General features: G+C 35.8%; 1 protein-coding gene across 2 annotated transcripts in view; it reads left to right on the top strand.

The window, feature by feature from the left end:
• Positions 1-1,490: 1,490 nt before the first annotated feature.
• The window catches only part of LOC149807353 (uncharacterized), a 54,231-nt gene continuing 34,280 nt past the window's right edge, over positions 1,491-21,441 (top strand). Inside the window, exons 1-3 of one of the 2 annotated variants that reach the window (XM_089965780.1) lie at positions 1,491-1,531; positions 18,413-18,601; positions 20,335-20,396. In XM_089965780.1, the coding sequence (XP_089821906.1) occupies positions 1,492-1,531; positions 18,413-18,601; positions 20,335-20,396 (291 nt within the window). In that variant the 5' untranslated portion in view covers position 1,491. Of the gene's footprint in view, positions 1,532-3,995; positions 4,797-18,412; positions 18,602-20,334; positions 20,397-21,441 lie in introns of those variants that run through there. The other variant, XM_089965771.1, reaches the window with a different exon arrangement.

Below are 21,441 nucleotides of genomic sequence, written 5' to 3'. Positions count from 1 at the left end.
GCCTTGTACAACTTCATAACCTGCTTATTTTTTGTTCACTCCAATTTCACTGCGGTTGTACTTCTTGGTCCTTTCGCTTTTTTCTTCTTCTCCAAACTCTCTATTGTTTCTCCTCTTTCGGCTCTCGAACTTTGTGTGGGTAGGTGGATACGTAAGTATGTAGATACGTAGATACTTGGATAAGTAGGTACATGGATACGTCAGTGGAGCTTTTTCCCCATTCAAAATAAACAGAGAAGCAACCTAAATCTTCTGTCAGATATCCTACTGGGAATATATCATTACATCCCTCTCGTTATGTCAAATATCGTCACATCGAAATTCAAACAGATACCAAAGGCTATCTGGTCAAGCCAAATATGGCAGACCATAGACAAACCTACTTTCATAAGATTAATGCACTTTCTAACGGCTATTTCATCACTGACTCACATTAACATCACAGTTCCGTTCTCGTCTCAATTACACAAATGAATGAATGAAATTCATTAAATATTTAACTACGTAATTTTCAGCAAATGCACACATTCAAGTCTTTAGCATACATTAAATCTCACAACTTTAATTTCAATCAATATGCACTCAAGTATTTATCTTACGTGAAATCATTTAAGATCGGGCAATTCACACGGATTCTCGTAACTCATATCAACTAAAGTAATGCATGAAATTCTTAGAATACCTGATTCCTTACAACAATCAAGACGACAAATTCAAACAATTCGTCAAACTTATAGAAAGAAGATCATTGTACGAATTCAGATAGATGAACTCAAACACAAGAAAATTGATCCTCGGATTTAAACAAACAAATTCATGCAGATATAATTAAATAAATTCAAGCAAATCGATTTATTGGTATCAACGAATTACATAATATTGACGCAAATACCTTGTGCTTTCAAGCTTTGCTCACTTCTACCACCAGAATTGTGTCCGTCGACTTTCCAGACATCCGGTCCCTCGGATAAATGTTTTATGAGAGAAATTCTTCTAAAATCAATCTCAAGTCTCCTGTATTTTTTTCCTAATGCAGGAAAACGTGACTGACTAACTTTTGCGATGGGGCAAATAAAACCCAAGAAATTTGGTGTGGGAAAGACGCCTCTTATTTAGCGTAACCAATCAGGATTAAATATATCTACCGCCTTTTACAACTAAGCGCCAAAATTGCGGTCAGCCTGACTTCTAGATTTCCAAATAACTGATTCTGGGCAATATCAAATCTGACATGTTCGACACAAAGATCGAAGTTAACATTTTCCTTCCAGTCTATCAGACGGTTAAATAAACGAATGCTTAATTAAAAATCACTTCCTCTCACGACATAAACCATTAAAAATCATTGCAGTATGGCGATTTAAACACGCACCTGTCCCCATAAATCTAATTAACTGTTCTCTCGCCCAAATTAATGTGCTCTTTATAGATCGACAGAATTTTGCACCCTTACAAACAACATCAACAAAGCCTTAAATACATTACATATGTATGCCCCGGACCAAAGACATTTCCCATACTGTGTCGACCGGTAATTGCAACTTTGTATCATTGATTACATTAACACTTTCAGTAGGTGTCACGGTAAGTGTACACATACCATTATGATGAACGATATTCTTGTCGGTTACTTGGTGCAATTTCAATTTAAATGTTTTTTATCCAGCCCAATTTATTTTTCTCTCTCGGGAGCGTGATCGTCTTTTTAGCTGAAATATTTTTTTTCTTCTCAAGATAATTATTTTTTTCTCAACATAATAGCAAGAATATAATATTTTGTTTTGGTATACCCCTTTACAAAAGTTGTCGCGCTTACCAGCTCTAATTATTATCGCGTTGTTTCTTTGACTACGGTCAGTATCACCCCCAATAAGTTTCGTCCCCAAGACGTATCGATCCTACTAAACATAGCAAAGACGCGCAAAGACATATATAACTATAGAGAATTACGTTAAGTATTAAATCATGCATTTTCTCATACATTTTATTCTTAACATTTTTACAATATTGTAACGTTCTTAAAATATTTAATTACGGTTAGTGTAAGTTTGTACAAATATCTTCCCAAATGAAGGTATAATTTTCTTATTTGTTTATTCTACTCTTTCTCCTTTTATTTGATAGTGAAATATCTTCGTGTCAATTTATAAAAAATATTTAATTACGTTAAGTGTTGGGAGAAAATAATGGCAGGATCACGACGGGCAAATACATGGAAATTACTTATAATATTCGAAAGTATGTAGTATTGATACAAAATTTATCTAAATAAATATAACAGGATTAGAAAATTGTTTGTTTTGTCTATGATCATTCTTTTTTTATATTATATGGTAGTGAAGTGCTACTGTATTCCATTAACACGGGTCAACGCTTGTTACAATCACAGGCAGGTGAGTATGACCGCACTATCTTTAACTCAATTAACACATTTGTATTATGCCACTTTATGACATTGTGTGCCTGTGTGAAAAATAACCATTTCTGTCGATAGTTTATCATATAGATTTTAAAATAATAAACATTCCAGTTAAGACTTTGTCAGGCTTTGTATGCTTTTTTGAGATGCAGTGAATTTGGAATTTGTCTCCCAATTACCAGTCATTCATTATGGTGTGCGTAGTAAATCCAACATTTTTCTTTTGTAATTTATGCGGCAAAAACACCACACAACAATAGTAAACATTTTTTGTATGACTTTGTTAGGCTTTGTGTGCCTTTCTTATGAAACATTGAAAAGTTTGTTGAGTTTGTCAACCTTTGTTTCGACAATCAGTCAAAAAATAACAAACATTAAAATACGTTTTTTTCTATCAGTATAATCATGTTCAAACTAGTCCTTCCGTTTGGCTCATTTATTATTGGGGCCCTGAGTGACCGAGTGGTCTAAAGGAGTTAAACCCCACAACAACAATTGGCTCATTTATTCGTCAATATTATTTACAATATATGTTGTCTAATATGATTTTGCACAACTCTGTCAGGCTTTGTGTGGCTTTGTTGTTGTTGTTGTGTAATGCCATTTTTCAGTACACCATAAGCTATACATGGCGGCCAGTATTAATGGTGGAGGAAGATCTTGGGAAATCCCCAGAAAGAACCACCGACCCTAGAGAAACTACTGGCAAGCTTTCTCACATACCCACATTGGCCGAATCCGGGACTCGAACCCACGCAGACAGAGGTGGATGGCAGTGATCCGTAACGGAGAGCGCTTTGGACCACTCGGCCACTTGGGGCCCGTGTGGCTTTGTCAGGCTTTGTATAATTAGGACATAATGAAATATTGCATTTTCTTTCGATAATCATTCAAATGATTTTTAAAAAAATCAAATAACAAACATTTTACATACGATTTTTTCATTATTCGAATACGAACTTTGCCTCCAAATTTGATTCGGTTAGTGAATTCGGGATAATTGTGTTGAAAACTTATGCGATTGGTTAATTTATTCGTCAGTATAATTTACAATATAAATACACTTGTCGAATATGACTTGTATGATTGTCAGGCTTTGTGGGTCTTTGTGCGGATTTGTCAGACTTTGTCTGGCTTTGTGTGATTAGGATATATTAAAAAATTGCATTTTCTTTGGATAATAAGTTAAATGAACAATTTATAAAGTAATAAACAGCTTACACATGATTTTGTCAGACTTTGTTATTACTTTGTCATTATTCTATTTCGAATTTTGTCGCCCAATGTTTGGTCAAGTAATTCTGCATAAATATGTTGAAAACTAGTCTTTCGGCTTGGTTAATTTATTCATCAATATAATCAATAGTATAAGGGACCGTCCATAAATGACGTCACGCACCTGGGGGGAGGGGGTCACACATTCGTCACGATGTGTGACGAGGGGAAGGAATTTGTTTAAAAAATGTGACGAGGGTGGGTAGGGGTAAAAAATCGGCCAAAATCGCGTGACGTCATTTATGGATGGCCCCTAAATACACTTTTTTAAAATTTGACTTTACATGGCTTTGTGGGGCTTTGTGATGTTTTGTCTGGCTTTGTGTGGCTTTCAATTTTGTCGGGTTTTGTCAGGCTAAGTAGTATTTAGTATGACCCTTTTAACAATACACCGTGTCACATTAGGAGCATTAAAACATACACGCCAAGTTTTCTATATTTTAGTTAAAGATGGTAGACTGTAAGCAACTTTATATTGAAAAATGAAACCAACGAGTATTGAAGTGGCTGTCAACAAGCGGTCTGACGTATCACATGCGAGCAAGTTTAAATTAATAACTTACGAAGTTATTCCAAAAGAATGGATCATTTGTTGAAACTAAAGTTCATCGTAAAAATATGTAAATAATTGTTAATGATAAAGATTATTTATTTTTTTATGTTCGCCACAATATGCGATTCATTAAAAGTACCGATCAAATAACTTTATATTTTCGACTAGGCCTACTACCTAAGTTCGTAATTTAATTTTTGGTCCAGTAATTCCCGTTGTTCCGGTAAATCTAGTGACCGTCCGCTGGCCAAGGGGCGGATTGAGGTTTAAATCAACATACTATAATTAACTACAACATGGCAGTGGTTCTCGGGTCAAGCGGGTGCGCGATTAATGTAGGAAGAACTTTTAGAATATCTGCTTCTTGCAATGGGAAAAAATATTCATCATCGCAGGAATGGGATGCAGTTCCCTTTGATGAGGTGAAAAGATTCATCGTGGATTGCATGGTAAAAGTTGGAACGAAGAGAAGCCACTCGGAGCTACTTGCCGATAATTTAGCCACAGCTGATCATAGAGGACACTACAGTCATGGGCTGAATAGACTAGGTTATTCATTATCTTATTTTTGGTTTTAACCTTTTACATCCATGCTGCACAATTCATGCTTGGACTCACCCTTCCCTCTAGTCCCACATGTAAGACCTCGACGCTGATATTTATGTTGTCGGCGTCAAGCATTAAAACAAAAACATGTGCTATGTCTTTCATTGTAGGACTACCTTCCCTCTCATTTATTACAAACTACTAGCGGATTCAATATATTATATAATAACACCAACTAGAAGGGGTTTGGAGAGTGCTTGAAAGAATGTGGTCACAGGTTATCCAGGTCAGAGCTTAAGAAAATTACTTGCCAAAGATGAAAGTAATTCAATGTTTCCATCCGTGACAGTCCAGATTGTATCCCTGATTTACCCTTTTCAACCATCCTGTCTATTACCATTCTGATAGTAAAGTCATTACATGCCAAACCTGGCAAAAGTGCATACCAATCATTAATGAATACATATTATCAAAGTCTGATGAAAGAATCATTAATTTTATGCTCCAAGATCATTGCTAATCAGTGTACTAATTTCATTACAGAGAGAGGCAAAGCCTTTTCTAAAGGTTGCAAGCAGTCACTATAAATTATATTTCACAGGAAAAATCTCAGTAACATGAATTTGAATGAAGAATTCAGTCTCAGTTTCTACCAACTTTTGTACTAAAAGATAACATCATATCTCCATTCTTGAGATCTTTGTACTCGTGCAGTAGAAAGAAAGATTGTTGACTGGCTTAGTGAATTGGAAGATTTGTCATTACTCCACCAGTCAGCTGTTATCTCAAAATTATCTACTTTATAAATCAATTACAACAGCATGCAATATGTGAACATTGGATGACACTTAAAATACTCATTTAAAATGTAAGTTGACAACATTTTTCTTGTAAAAAGAAATTACATATAATAATAATAATGAGGAATTTGTATAGTGCCTAATCTTTAGAAGCTGTAAGTGCTTTTTACAACATTAGACAACACCTATAACATAAAAAACATATAATGATATTATTACACAAACAACCCACCATGAAATTAGAAATCATAAAAAAACATGCAGAAAATATTTAAGGTAGGAAACATTATTAGGTCTTTAAGTTTGTTCTTGCAGTCAAAATAAGTGAGCTTTAAGAGCACTCTTGCATGAGATCACTGGCATTGTGTCTAAGTTCAGTGGGCAATTCATTCCATGTTGCTGGGCCCTGGTATGCAAAAGAACGTTGTCCATATGACTTTTTCATAGTGGGAATAATGAGTATATGATTGTCAGAAGAGGAGCATAAGTATCTTGCTGGTGTGTACAAATGGGTGAGGTCAGATAGGTATGTTGGACTGGAGTCCATCGGTGAAACGTAGCACAGAGAACAAATTTTGTGTTTGCTTCTGGATTGAATGGATAGCCAGTGTAGGGTACAGAGCAGCGGGGAGGTGTGCTCTGAGTGTGGTACTCAAAGTATGATCAGAGCAGCTGTGTTTTGAACTTTTTGAAGTTTCTGGAGTAGATATTGAGATGAACCAGACAGTACTAATGAACACAAGTGTTTTAGTGGCATCAACTGAAAGATATTTGTGAATGGAGCTGATGCGTCTCAGCTCAAGATATGCAGCCTTGCATATGTTCATGATATGTTGGTGCAATGTGAGAGTACAGTCCAGAGTAACACCTAGGTTTCATAATGACTGTGTGAATTTATGTTGGTGTTCCTGATATTTATTGTTTGAGGTAATGGATGTGACTGAGAAAGTCTTTGTGTTGTGATCAGAATGGTCTCAGTTTTATCATCATTCATCTGCAGCTTGTTACATGTCATCCGTGATTTCACATCAGAAATGTACCTCTCTATAATAATGGCCTTATTTAAAGAGGGCAACACAATTAGCTAAAAACTAATCTACTTTGAGGCCCTCATACAAAGGAATTTATTTAAGCTGCATCTCTGAAGCCACTGGATATATTGGGTTTTGAAGAAGGAAATAGAGTGGGCATTTCTAATCTCAACTGGAATACTATTCCAGAGCAGAGTTCCAGAGTATTGGAAACTTTTTTTAAATAACTCCTTATTTGGTTTGGGAATTTTATACTGTTTGGTAGACATGGATCGCAGGTGGGGAGTATTACCAGGTAGCCTATACTGGAATAGTGATTGTAAATATTCAGGAGCACTATTATGGTATATCTTGTACATTAATTTGGCTTTTCTCAAACAGATTCGGTCTTTAATAGGTAATATTTTTAACCTACCAGCTAAACTTTCCTTGCTTTCTTTCTGGATTGATATTAGCCCAAATGCTCCTTCTTGAAGATGTGCCAGCTTTGCTATGTTTTTATCATTTGAATTACCCTATACTGTACTACAGTAGTCCAAATAGGGTTGTATGTAACTGTTATAAAATAGTTTTCTGTGCCTTTCAGGGAGAAAATGTCTTATCCTACTGAGAAGCCATAAATTTGAATTGACTTTTTTACTGATATGTTTGATATGTTCAGTCCATGATAGGTTATTATCTACCAGAACACCAAGTAATCTATCATGACAGACCATTTGCAGATTTGTATCCTTCCATGTCAGACATAGTTCATCACTATCAAGATTTGTCCTTCTTTGCCATGTTGAGATAAGTAATATTTTAGTTTTACCAGTATTCACCACCATGCCTTTACATGTGCACCAGTTTTCCAGTTTGTTTAGTGCATTCTGTAAAGAAATTTCAAGCTCATGCTTTGTGTTTTGGATGTCTGACAATGTTGTGTCATCTGCATAGAGATCTGTAGATGATATTGATTCTCTTAGTAAAAGTGGTAGGTCATTAATAAATAAAATGAATAGTAATGGACCTAGAATTGAGCCTTGTGGTACTCCATATCTAATTGTTTCAGGTTCAGACAGAACATTATTTATGTAAACATGTTGTGTTCTCACATTTAAGTACGAAGTAAACCATCTAATTGTTCTTTCATCACACTGGTAGATTTTCAGTTTCTTAAAAAGGATTTCATGATCCACCATGTCAAAAGCTTTCCTGAAATCTACAAATACAGTTCCTATTATTCTACCTTGATCAAGTGCTTGAAGCCATTTATCAGTTAGGGAGATCAAGGCAGTCTCACAGGAATGGTTCTGTCTAAAGCCTGATTGATTAGGGTGTAACAGCAAGTGTTTGGTTAAATATGACATGAATGAGTCATGGACATGTTTTTCAATCAATTTTGACAAGTTTGGTAGTATTGAGATTGGTCGGTAGTTATCAGCATCATCCTTAGAACCAGATTTGTGAATAGGATTTACTTTTGCAGTTTTCCATATTTTGGGGACAGATGAGGTTGCAATACTTAAATTAATTATGAATGTTATGCTATCTACAATAGCAAAGGCAGAAGATTTAATGAGTCGTGGACCAATCTGATCAAGTCCTGTAGCTTTCTTGGTATCAAGTTCACTGAGACATTTTTTAACAAAGTTTTTTGACACTGGTGGGATAGAGAAACATACTTCCTTAGAGATTTTGCTGCTGCAGAACTTTTTCAGTTCATTAAAGTTGTTTTCTGTCACTGGTTCTTTTAACTTTGTGGTAATGTTGATGAAAAAATCATTGAAAACATTTGCAATGTCAGTTTCATCAGTGACTATGGTGTCATTTACCAGAAGTGAGTGAATTTTATTTGTCTGTTTTTTGTGCGTTCCTCCGGTGAGTTCATTGAAGACTTTCCAAATGGAGTTTGTGTTGCTCTTTTTGTTTTCAAGCAATGATTGATAATAAGTTTTTTTAGCTTTTTTAATCATACTTGTTATTTTATTTCTCCTAACTTTATATTGTGCATGGTTTTCCATAGCCTTGAATTTGTCTCGTGTTTTCATAGCATCTAGGATTTCAGTAGTAAGCCAGTTAGGTTGAATTTCAGTCTTTACTCGATGTACTTTCAGTGGTGCATGCTTAGATACTACATCCATGAATAAGTCAGTCCACACCCTCATGGCTTCATCTATGTCATCCAAATTTTGGATCATATTCCATGGAACTTTATATAGGTCATTGAGAAATTGTTCTTCATTAAAATTTTTGAACGATCTGACTAAGTGATCGTTTTATGTGTATTTTTCTTATTTTTCTTGCATTTAACCTTTCTTGTCAAAAAAGTAGGATACTGGTCACTAAGACCAACATTCGGTACATTAACACAAGCCACATTGTCTGGTAGGTTGGTATAAATGTGATCAATAAGAGTGCTCGATTTTTCTGTTACCCTTGTGGGCTCATTTATCAGCTGGTCTAGGCCTAATGATTTGATAAATTCCATCCAGTTGTTCCTTATTTGAGTATTGAGAAGGTCCTTATTTATATCTCCAAGTATATATGTTTCTTTCTCCTGTGCTAGAACATTTTACATTTGTTTCAAAAAGTTATCATTCCAAAATGCTTTGGAGGAAGGTGGCCTATAAATGAAACCAGCTAGGAAAGATTTTGCATTATTTTGAAAAATTTCCGCCCAGATACTCTCAGTTTCATGTGACTCCAAGTCAAGTCGCCTTTTTACATTTACATCTTCCCTAATGTATACAACAAGACCCCCCCCCCCGCCCCGCTGTCTCTCTGTCCCTACATAATGGTTTATTGTAGCCTTGACAGTGAAATGGATCATCATTGTGGTTAGCATTTAATTTGGTTTCAGTGAGTCCTAAAACATGTGTATTATTTTCCTTGGAAGACAACATTAACTTAATCTGGTCTATCTTTCCCACTATACCTTGTACATTTAAGTGACCTATGTTAAAACCTTTTGTATTTAGTTTCATATCAATTATATGTATGTCATCATGCAATGGGGTACTCACTGAGATTGTCTCCATACTACTTTTATCATTCTTATATCCTATTTCTATATTTAAATGTTTATATATGTTAGCATCTTCAAAGTCACATACAAACCCTGAAAATCCATTTACATTTGCATCTACAGTAATGTCCATTGAATAGTTAGAGTCAAGAGTCCCACTGGGTACATTTAGATTTTTTGTAAATGAAGTGTTGGCATTCTCCTCTTTGCCAGCTTCCTAATATGTATACATTGATGGACAAAGTCTTTGTTTGTGTCCATATTTATGGCACCTGAAACACTCGATCTGTTTGCCATGATGGCATACCTGTGTCATGTGCCCAGTTTCTCCACAGTAGAGACAGCACTCTTCATTAAAGTGCTTGAAAATGGGGGCATACATGTTAATATTTCTCAGTAGTTGAGAGGTTCCTTTTCCGCTTAGATGAATTTTGTCTCTGTGGTAGAGGCTAAGGTTGACATCCTGATTCTGAAGAAAGAAAGATGTGTATTGTGGAATGTACTGTAGGTTCAAGTCTTCACATAGGTCAATTATCAGATCATTGATTTCTTTGGCCTTGGTGTCCACACGAGGAGGTAGTCCTGATATCATTGTTTTACATGTATTTGGGCTGCAATACCTAACAGCATACAATAAACTTTCAAAATCTGTTCTGAGTTGATTTAGTGACCTTCCCTCACAGGCATCATTTCCACCTACTAAAATAATAATTTGTTTGTATTTGGTTAGGTCACTGTTCGTTATTCTGTCTGTAATGTTGTTGAATTTTGCATCTCTTAGAGTCTGTACATCTGTTTTAAAAAGTCTCCTTGGTATTATACTTTTCAAAATTGAGGAGCCAATTATTCGAGTCCTACCTTTTCTGGCTTGTGATGTCATGTGTTGGACTCTGGATTGTATTTCAGACACATATCTTGGAGGAATGGGTGCTGAAATTGGTGTTTCATTTGTGTGAACTACTCGTGTTGATTTTGACACATTTGTCTGAGCACTGGGAAATGCAGTTGTTGGTGAAGGTAACAGACTTGTCTGAACTGTGGGCCATGGATGTACACTTATTGCTGTTGCAGGTGTGACACATTGACTGAGAGGGGGGTACTGTTGTTTGCAATGCAGGATTACTTTGGGCATTAGTTTTTATTTGCATGGTTATTTTACATTTTCTTTTGGCCGGTACTGGGATTGTCTGTGTCTGAGCATCTGATACTGTTGATATTTGGGAGTCTGTCTGAATTGCTGCTTCACATGAGGTTATTTGCTCATTAACCTTTCCCTGTGCTGATTTAATAGCATGTAACTGTAGCTTTAATTCTTCGATTTGGGCCTCCAATTTCCTAATTGTGTTTTGATGTACACACATGAAGAAATCGTTAAGGTTTAAGCCATCACTGCTGTGGTCATGATTTAAGGAGCGTGTAATTGCCTGACACTCTGGAGGGGTGTTAATTTTTTTTATTGCCTGAGTCATTTAGGTCAAAGACTTTAGGAGCTGTTTCATGTTTAGTACTACATCTAGTTACTGGTGTAGATGTCAGCATATAACTGCCTTTAGCATGGGTATTCTCATCCTGTCTACATTTACAGATAATATGATCTAACCATGTGAGACTGTTCAGCCCCAGTATATGTAAGACACATGTTGTTTTATACAATGTAGCTGTCACAGTGTTTTTCTCTTGTACACCTAGGATGGTAGCATCAACTTTATTTGGGTGGCTAGATTTGTATATTTGGGTGTCATCAACATACAATTCAATTGGTAAGTTGTTGTTGTTGTTGTAGGGTTTAACGCCATTTTCCAGCACACAATAGGCTATAGATGGCGGCCAGTATTAATGGTGGAGGAAGAACCCGGGAAAACCCTGGAAAGAACCACCGACCCACGAGAAGCTACTGGCAAGCTTTCTCACATACGTACATTGGCTGGCTCCGAGACTCGAACCCACGCAGACAGAGGTGAGATGGCAGTGATCCGTAATGGACAGTGCTTTAGACCACTCTGCCACTCCGGGCCCCTCAATTGGTAAGAGACACTGGATGATGATCTATGACACTTGAGAGTGGCTGAGTGTATAGAATGATGAGAACAGGTCCAAGAACAGACCCCTGTGGAGAACCACAACATAGATTAACTGGGCTGGAGTGTATTCCATTTGCAGACACAATTTATGTCCTGTTGACCAAGTAGGACTTGAACCACAGTAAGGCTGTATCATGAATGCCAAATACATGCTGGAAACGGTGTAGTAATATATCATGGTCTATTGTGTCAAATGCTGCAGACAAATCAAGGAGGGTGAGAACTGTAATCTTTCCGCTATCCAAAGCAGAGATATATGCAGATTGTACATTGCTAAAAGACTTTGAATTCAGATGAGATACAAGCTGGGATAGAACAACCTTTTCTAAGATTTTTTATATGAATGGGAGATTAGAATCTGGGCGGTAGTTCTTTAAATCGTTATGGTTGAGTGTTGGTTTATTCAGCAGAGGCTTTACAATGACAGTTTCGAAAAATGATGGGAATTCCCCAGATGAGAGAGAGGTATTAATAACATCAGTTAGGGGAGGCAGTACTGGATCTAAACACTCAAGCAGCAGTGACGTTGGAATTGGATCAAGTTCACATGACTTTGGTGCACTCTTCATCACGATTGTACATACTAAATCCATGGAGACGGGTTCAAATGCTGCTAATGTTTGCCACTCAAATTCTGTATCCCAACTGTATGGTGATGAGTCAATTGAAATTGTGTTGTCAAGCTTATCTCTAATGGTTTGTACTTTGTCACAGAAGAAATTTGCAAACAGATCCAGAAGGTCGACTAGAGAGAAGGTAGTTGGAAGTGGTGTTGATTTGTTCCTTGTTAGTAATCTCGAAAGAGCTCTTTGCAGCTGGAACTTTCCATGATCTTAGTACTGTAGTGGGCTGATTTCGCTGCATGGACTATGTTTGTGACGTTCTTCTTAGCGGCATCATAGATTTGCTTATGAATAGTGAGTCTGGTGGAAAGCCAAAGCCTCTCAGCTTTACGGCAGTCTCTTTTAACAGTGCAAAGCTGGTCCCTAACACTGCTATACCATGGAGAACACTTGAATTGATACTCTGCACTTGGTGGCTGGGGCATGTTTGTCAAGCAATGAATGCAGGCAGTTATCGAGTTGTTCTGCTGTAGGAGGTAAGCAAGTTGTTAGGTTTGCTTGGATGTCATGCATTAGTTTGGTTCTATTTATCATACAGAGGTTTCTCTTAGTAGCAAATAAAGGTGGAGGGTTAGGAACGGATATGTCAAGATGGTATGGCATATAATGCAGAGATGATCTGATGCAAGTTCGTGGGATAAAAGGGAGGATCGTAGAATATTATCATCAGGTCTATGAAGAATCCAGGCTAAAATGTGACCATGTTTATGGGTAGGTTGGTTAATTGACTGTTTGAGGTTGAAAACACTAATGGAATCTAGAAGTTTTGATGTGTTTGGGTTTCCGGGACAATCAATGTGAAATTGAAATCTCCAAGAATAATCAGGTTGCTACCTATTGAATTCCCATCCTGCAGGAGATTCGGAAACTGCTCCAAAAAGAGAGATTCAGTCAGCTTGTTTTTTCTACTAGGAGGAGGGTGGTATAGGCAGAAAAAATGGACTGACCTTTATTCCAGTGTGAGTGTGGTTTGGACTAGTTCAAATGATGTGTGGTAAAAATTGAGTATTTACATACCTATAAATTAAAAAGTAATTGCATACATGTACTTATAAAATTATCAGCAGGCATTATCCCATTGGCATCACACTCTATCAATACAGTTTCTGTCTTGAAAGTATTGGTTACAAGGGATAACCATACTATTGCCTGATCTGATGAGAAACCACATAAATTTTGACTTGTAGAGGTCTGACTTACTGATAAAGATATATGATAGCACATTGAAAAGGGATACTTTCTCCTCACCCAAAGGATGCCTTAATTACTGACAAGTGAAAACTGTTAAGAAGCTGAGGGTTAAGAGTGAACTTCAACTTAATATGTTTGTAATATTTACCCATTTTAGTATTTGTGAGTGATTTGGATTTTTAATGTAGCTTTAACAATTTTTCAGTCATATCACTATGATGTCTGCAGTGTGGCAGTTTATAGTGATGTCTAGCACTAGGCCATCATGCTGCAGACACATAGCATCATGTCCCACCCAGTCACATTATCCTGACACCAGGCCGACCAGTCCTAACACTGACCTGTTAAGACTGAGCCCTATTTTATTATAAGGCTCACATTGGATAACTGTAAAAGAGAATGAAATTGTTTCCTTTGTGACATTACCAGACTAACAACAAGCAGACAAATGGACACAGGTATTTTATAACTGATGCATTCTAAATATTAAGTGATGCTGATTATACTCACTTCTTAAGGGTAGAAAATACCTTATATTTATTCACAAGGTGCAAATCTGCATCTGCTCAGTCCTGGGATGAGCATATGGTAAAGTTTTACTCAACTCTGCCAATCGTAACCCAGTCAGGACTAGAGAATGATGATTTTCCTGACCCATGCACATGGATGGCTAATAACCTCAACTTCACAGCCATTTGGATTTTTTTGAAAGTGGGACATAGTTTGTTTACTCAGTTATAGTTTGTTTACTCAGTTATGCTTATTTCTTTTATTGGAATGGCTATCCTGGCTTGCTGATTTTTTTGTCAAATTTGAATCAGGATTTTCACTCATTTTTGTGGTTTTGTCATTTTTGTATAGTTCTAGGGAAATGTGGAGATAATTGACCCAGATATGTATTTAGTGCATTTTTATATGCAACATTTTTACATTTGTATATATATGTTTTCTTCATTGACATACAATAAAAAATATTTCAGGTGATTCCTTTTTTTGTATCATAAAAAAGATGAATAGCTCCATTTCAGTCCAAGGTAGAAAAACCAACTTCTTTTTATCCAACCAAATATGTAATATAGTTGGATATAGGTGTGCATGTATGTTCTGCCGTTTGTAAACATTGTTTATTTCCAGCTATAGGTAACTCTCAGACCTTTCATGGTGACAATTGATACTTAAAATTGACATTTCATATTTTTATGTTACCTTAGAAACAAATTGGAGGATAATTAGTATAAAAGTAAGCATGGATCCAGGAGGATATATCATCTTCACATTACTCTGCTGGATGATTTTTGTTTACCCAGTACATTTTTAATTTGCACATTTTTCCTTCATGGCATATGGTGACCCTACTGTATCAGGGGAGTTATTTATTCCCTTTTAAATTATGATAGACAAAATTGTTATAACTATACTTTCGATAATGTGATACTCTCCATGTATTTATTTATCCAGCTAAAATGGAAAAAATAGCAGCATTACAGGCCCTTTCCCCTCTTTTGCATTAGTGTTGTACCCTCTGCACTCAGTACCTTTCTACACAAACCCCCGCCCACATACACATGCAATCCCCTGTGTACCCCACCCAGAGGTCTCTCTAGGATTTTAAAATTAGGAGTCCAGGACTCCCATTTTGGTAAAAATAGGAGTCCCACCATCAAAAGTTGCAGTCCCTTCTTTCCTACAGAATCAACACAGACGTGAGTGCATCTACGTTTAGATGAGAGGTTTTCATAAGGGGCCATCTATAAATGACGTCACACGATTTTGGCCGATTTTTTACCCCTCCCCCCCCCCTTCTGTCACACATTTTTTAAACAAATTCCTTCCCCTCGTCACACATCATCACAAATGTGTGACCCCCTCCCCCCCAGGTGCGTGACATCATTTATGGACAGTCCCTAATGTAATCACTCACTATGATATAGCTTCATTACAACAGTCCATTGACAGGATCGCAAATTTATGATTTATTTGTATATGTACTTGTAGTGATTTTATGCAAATAAATATTATCTGATTTGCTGTTTTTTCCTGTATTTTCGCAAATACGTGTCAGGTCAAAAAACAGCTTAGACCTTAATGCGCATCTCGCGAATTCCACAACATAGCATTGTCCCATACGTTTCTGACCTACATAATTTGCATTTTAAAGTTAAATCTTTAATAAAATAATACCTAGGCTTTGGTTTCAATGATTTGTATATTTTTTCTGAATATATTTGCCCAATGATTTAAGAAAACTGACAGTCTAATAAATTGGTACATCCCAGACTTAGCGAAGTCTGCCATTATTTCCCGTTATGCCTACTGGTTCACTTACAGTTTCATACTAATTTTATGATGAAATAGTGTATAAGAGGCAGTTAATATATATCCAGATCACCGATTCTGATCTTAAAACACAAGTTTGTATGTTTTATCATCAAAGGATAGCATGCAGGAAATTGATAGTTGCTACCATACTCGGAAAAGGGTTAATGGTCAATCAGCTATCAAAACATAATGCTTTGTGAATGGGCAAGAGTTTGTTTGTCAGTGTAATTAATATAAAAACTAGGCCTAGCTACTGATATAACCGGGCTAAGGCAAGGGGCATTTTAAAAAATTTGGTATGGTTAGTCAATGTACCTCTTAAATAATCACAGGGCGAACTCGTTTTTGCTTTCCTAACAGAAGAAGGCGAAGTTTACATTTTTAGGTGACTTGTCACCCACTTACGATGGCATTTTGTCTAAGTCTGAACATGTCTTGATTCTGAGGTCACGTGCACTGCTTATTCCGCTACATTCAGAAAAGAACACAATAACGAAAGCTAAAGTTGTTTATTTGATGTACTTTTATAAATGACCACATAAATGACTCTGGGTCTTTCTGCCTCTGAATTCAATCACTGTAAATATCTACATTTTCCCACTCGGTCGCCAGTCAAAGCCTTTGAACTTGCTGCCCAGCTATTGCATCGTGTTCTTTTTTTTTATGTACTCTTATAAAATGGCAACATATATGTGTCAATGGGTCTTTCAGTCACTGAATTCTGTCATTGTACATATCAGCACAGCTAATTGATCAGCACATTTTCCCACAAAGCAGGTGGCTGAAGCAGGACTGGCAAGTCTTTGAATTTTGTAGCACACCCTATTACACGTGTACGGAGGACTCCCGCCTCAGTGATTTTCTGCGTCCCAGATCAAAAATTGGCGTCCATATACGCGTAATTAAGTGTTTCCGAGATCTCTGTCCACCCATCCCTGGCCCTCAACCCTCTCTACAGATACTGAAACACAGTCTGAGAACTGTATTATTTTCTATTTATTTCACTAATTTTCCTATTTGTGTTATGTAGAATAAACTTATCAATGTACCTGTCTGTTTCTACCTCCAAAGAAATTAAATTGTACATTTCATTGGCATAATATATTTTTTATAACAAAAAGTTCCCTTTGTTGCAAAATATGCACCTTTCTTTCAGGAAAAGTAGTATTTGCTACTAAATGTATCCCACTTCCCTTTGTAAGAAATTCCATGCCTAAACATCGCTATCTATCAAAATGTGCATTAAATTGTCCATGTTATTTTCTGCTCGTTAAATTTTCTCCTCCAAAACTGCAGAGTGAAACAGAATTTGTATTTACTGACTTTTCCACATTGTAACAATGACAAGACAGAAATAACATTCATTGTTTTCTCCCCTTGGGTCCTTAGGAGGGAATCAGAAGTCACATGCTTCCTCCAGAGGTCATTATGAGACCAGATGGTCAGATGTATTTAAACTAGGGTCCTTAAAAGGGAGTCAGGTTAATGTATTTAAACATCTAAATTTATGACATTTTCCAATTTTTTTCACTAAATGAACATACGAGTGTGACAAGACATAAAATTGTAACATTTTCAAATACAACTTCCAGGTCATGCCCCAGTGAATGTGATTAAGGGTGGTTTGGGGTGGAGAGGTGGGTGATAGGCAGTATGATATAAAAACAATGATAATTTTTGTGGTGAAAATTGCTGTGCACAATTATTGCAGTTGAACTATTGTCAGTATTTGTCTCATGTTCCATTTATATACATTTATATACATATACATGCATTTATCAGTGAATTACATTTATGTGACAACATTTACTAAATTCATCTTTTCTTACTTAAAGCTATATGTTTAGAAAATAATTTCATATTCATATTCTGACATTTAACATACATACATACATACATGTATATATATATATATATATACATGTATATATATGTATATATACATACATACATACATATATACAGTCACTTGTACTGTATGCATTTGTTTTAAATAATTATGAAATGAAGAATGAGCGAATTTATAGTTTAGGTATCCATTTTTTTCTTGCTTTGGAATTTATTGACTATCTTTTTATGTGACACGACTGGTATGTCATTTTTAAAAGCCATTTGCCCAGGGGACAGTGACCTTAAAAAACTACACCTTTGAACAAACCTTAACATTTAACCCTGAATTGTATAATGTTAGTTGGCACTTTTATATTTAGATAAAACTGTGTATGGTCTTCAGTCTGATTACAATAATCTCCACTACCTGACATGAAGATGTGACAATGACTGCTTAGGGGTCATGTTCTGGTGATCTGTTTTGTTTCCATAACTGCTAATTTTATCAGCCATTTAGATGAAGTTATATATCTTGCATTTAGGAGACTGAGCAGAATGGCTGAAGATCATCAGTGTGTGCTGAACGATTTGAATCAATTTCAGATTTCTGAATGCTGCATGTCCAATGGCTAATTCAAAGGTCACCAGAACATGAACCCTAAGATGTTGCTATCAAATCTTCACATATGACAATGGAGATCTGATTTCAATCTGACTGTATGGTTTTCTTTGTCTAGATATGTATGTTCATGATATCCAGAGTGGCATCACCGGGAGTGATAAAGAACCAATTGTGCTGCGAGAGTTAGCAGCTACTGCTTATGTTGATGGGCAGAATCTGCTGGGGCCAGTCGTTGGAAATTTCTGTATGAAGCTAGCCATTCAGAAAGCTAAACAAGTTGGTGTAGGCTGGGTCGTAGGAAAAGGTCAGTACATTGTGAGAAAATGGAGCTAAGCCACACCTGGTGTTGGAAATAATTTTGCAAATTCTGTTCAGTATGAAGTATCTGAATGGGACTTTTGGTATGGAGTAATGATGTCTACAATCAGCTACATGTATATATACACCTGCTTAAGAATTTTTTTATTTACTAGATCAGAGAAATTTTGCTTTTAAAGACTGCAGATAAACACTTAACTTTTGTCTAGACTCAGTAATTGTTCCAATGACCTAGTCATTTTTGGTTTTGCATCAAATATTTTTTTTAAAGACCCATGCCAGGCTTTAATTTTTCAAGTAGGACAACTTCAATTAAAATACCTAGGAATAAATAAATGATAAATAAATAATAGCCACATTAATGACGTGATAGAGAGGACGTTAATTAGTAAACTAGTACATGTGATATGTACAGACTTTGCGACCATCTCTCTGTCTCACTCGCTAAGTATGAAATACATAGTTCTGTCATAATAATAAATAAAGACCATACCTTGCATTTGTGTCATAATACACTGTATGTTGCATCGCTGAGTTGACTGTTAGATGAAGTGTAACAAGGATTTTTCAGCAATGGTGCATATTCCACAAAATCGGCAACTTATTAACATGTTGTAAACATGAACCTTATTGGACAGTTTGTTTGCATTTCCCATAAATGCACATGAATAGCAAAACTTGTCTCACATAATTGACTAAATCTCAAATATTTGTTCATTCAGTTAAATTTCACAGATTTTGTTTACGCTCAGACTGGTACTGAGATTTCAAATTTTGTCCACTCTAAAGTCTGCAACCTAAAAACGTAATTCGAATTTGCAGCTTATTTTATGGTGTACTAATTTTTGGGAGATGTCATGGATGACAACTACGATTTGAATTACCTGATGAACAATGTTTCTCCTCTGCAAACAAATGCAGTATTGATGAAATGTTCTTGTTACCTCAACCATGAAATTTGACAACCATGAAAATGGCCAAATTCACATTATCACAGAAATGGTGAACTTTCATTCTTCCAAATATATGTAAATTGTTAAAGGCTAGTACTTGTACAAAGAAATTGTTAAAGTTTATTGGAAACATGTCATGTACAGTTACTATAAATAGAAGACATGGAAACTGATTGACCTACATAGCCAAATGGTCACACACATCGAAAATATAAGATTGGTAGAAGGAGGTTTGCAATAGATAAATGCACAGCAGCCAAGTCACATGACATGAGCCTTGAAATGTACTCATTACTGTGTCTCACTTGCTCCTGGCTTTGCCAGATATAATCTTTGATCTGAATTTGGAAACATGTTTTTTTAATACATGAATTAAATGGGGTACCATATAGCTAATTGTATTACCCAGGTAATTAAGAACAGGCCAGTACTCAGGCACCCATTGACACCTTTAAACATGGTCCATGTTGTTTGCTCTATTGATTATTCCTAACAAACTGCACAGACCCAGATCTGCTGGTGCATAATGCACCAGCAGATCTTGTTCTGTGCAGTTTGCATGAATTTATATGGTATGTACAATGACTACTTATTTTAACAAATCATTGGCAACTCTTGACATGCTTATGATAATAGAATTTTGTTGTGCACAGAAAAAACATAGTTTATAATATAAACCTCCTTTAGAACCTTTTTATTTTTGAAAATCTGACATTATATTTATTACGATATCAATTTATCAGTAATTTCTAATTTTCCTTTTCAGGTTCAAATCATTATGGAATAGCAGGATGGTATGCCATGCAAGCTTTGAAGAAAGGCCTACTTGTATGCACTTGGAAATATTTTAAAATATTTACCATGTTTTTTCTAATGATAAACCCACCCTTAATTATAGAATTTTTGTTTACTACACATTGCTTTTTTTTATAATAGGTCCTATATGTGATTCATAACAAATTTATTTGGCTTGTTACCAGGTCTTGTCATGCAGAACTACTGTATGCTGTTTTTGGCTCATATGGTTTGTGAATCGTACAAGTTATTATAATTGTTGCCTCACAGTTTATTAATGGCACAAGCTGTTAGAATTCATTACTCATGGGTTATGAATGGTACAAGCTGTTATAATTCATTACTCATATGGGTTATGAATAGTACAAGCTGTTGCAATTCATTACTCATATGGGTTATGAATGGTACAAGCTGTTATAATTCATTACTCATATGGGTTATGAATAGTACAAGCTGTTGCAATTCATTACTCATATGGGTTATGAATGGTACAAGCTGTTATAATTCATTACTCATATGGGTTATGAATAGTACAAGCTGTTGCAATTCATTACTCATATGGGTTATGAATGGTACAAGCTGTTATAATTCATTACTCATATGGGTTATGAATAGTACAAGCTGTTATAATTCATTATTCATATGGGTTATGAATGGTACAAGCTGTTGCAATTCATTACTTATATGGGTTATGAATGGTACAAGCTGTTATAATTCATTACTCATATGGGTTATGAATAGTACAAGCTGTTATAATTCATTACTCATATGGGTTATTAATAGTACAAGTTGTTACAATTCATAACTCATATGGGTTATGAATAGTACCAGTTGTTACAATTCATTACTCATGGGTTATTAATAATACAAGTTGTTACAGTTCATTACTCGTGGGTTTTTAATAGTACAAGCTGTAACAATTCATTACTCATATGGGTTTTTAATAGTACAAGCTGTTGCAATTCATTGCTCATGGGTTATTAATAATACAAGTTGTTACAGTTCATTACTCATGGGTTTTTAATAGTACAAGCTGTAACAATTCATTACTCATATGGGTTTTTAATAGTACAAGCTG

This window comes from Sinohyriopsis cumingii, chromosome 1 (genome assembly GCF_028554795.1).
Source record: "Sinohyriopsis cumingii isolate HCF-2022 chromosome 1, ASM2855479v2, whole genome shotgun sequence".
Taxonomy (NCBI): domain Eukaryota; kingdom Metazoa; phylum Mollusca; class Bivalvia; order Unionida; family Unionidae; genus Sinohyriopsis; species Sinohyriopsis cumingii.
This window is presented reverse-complemented; position numbering and strand designations above follow the sequence as displayed.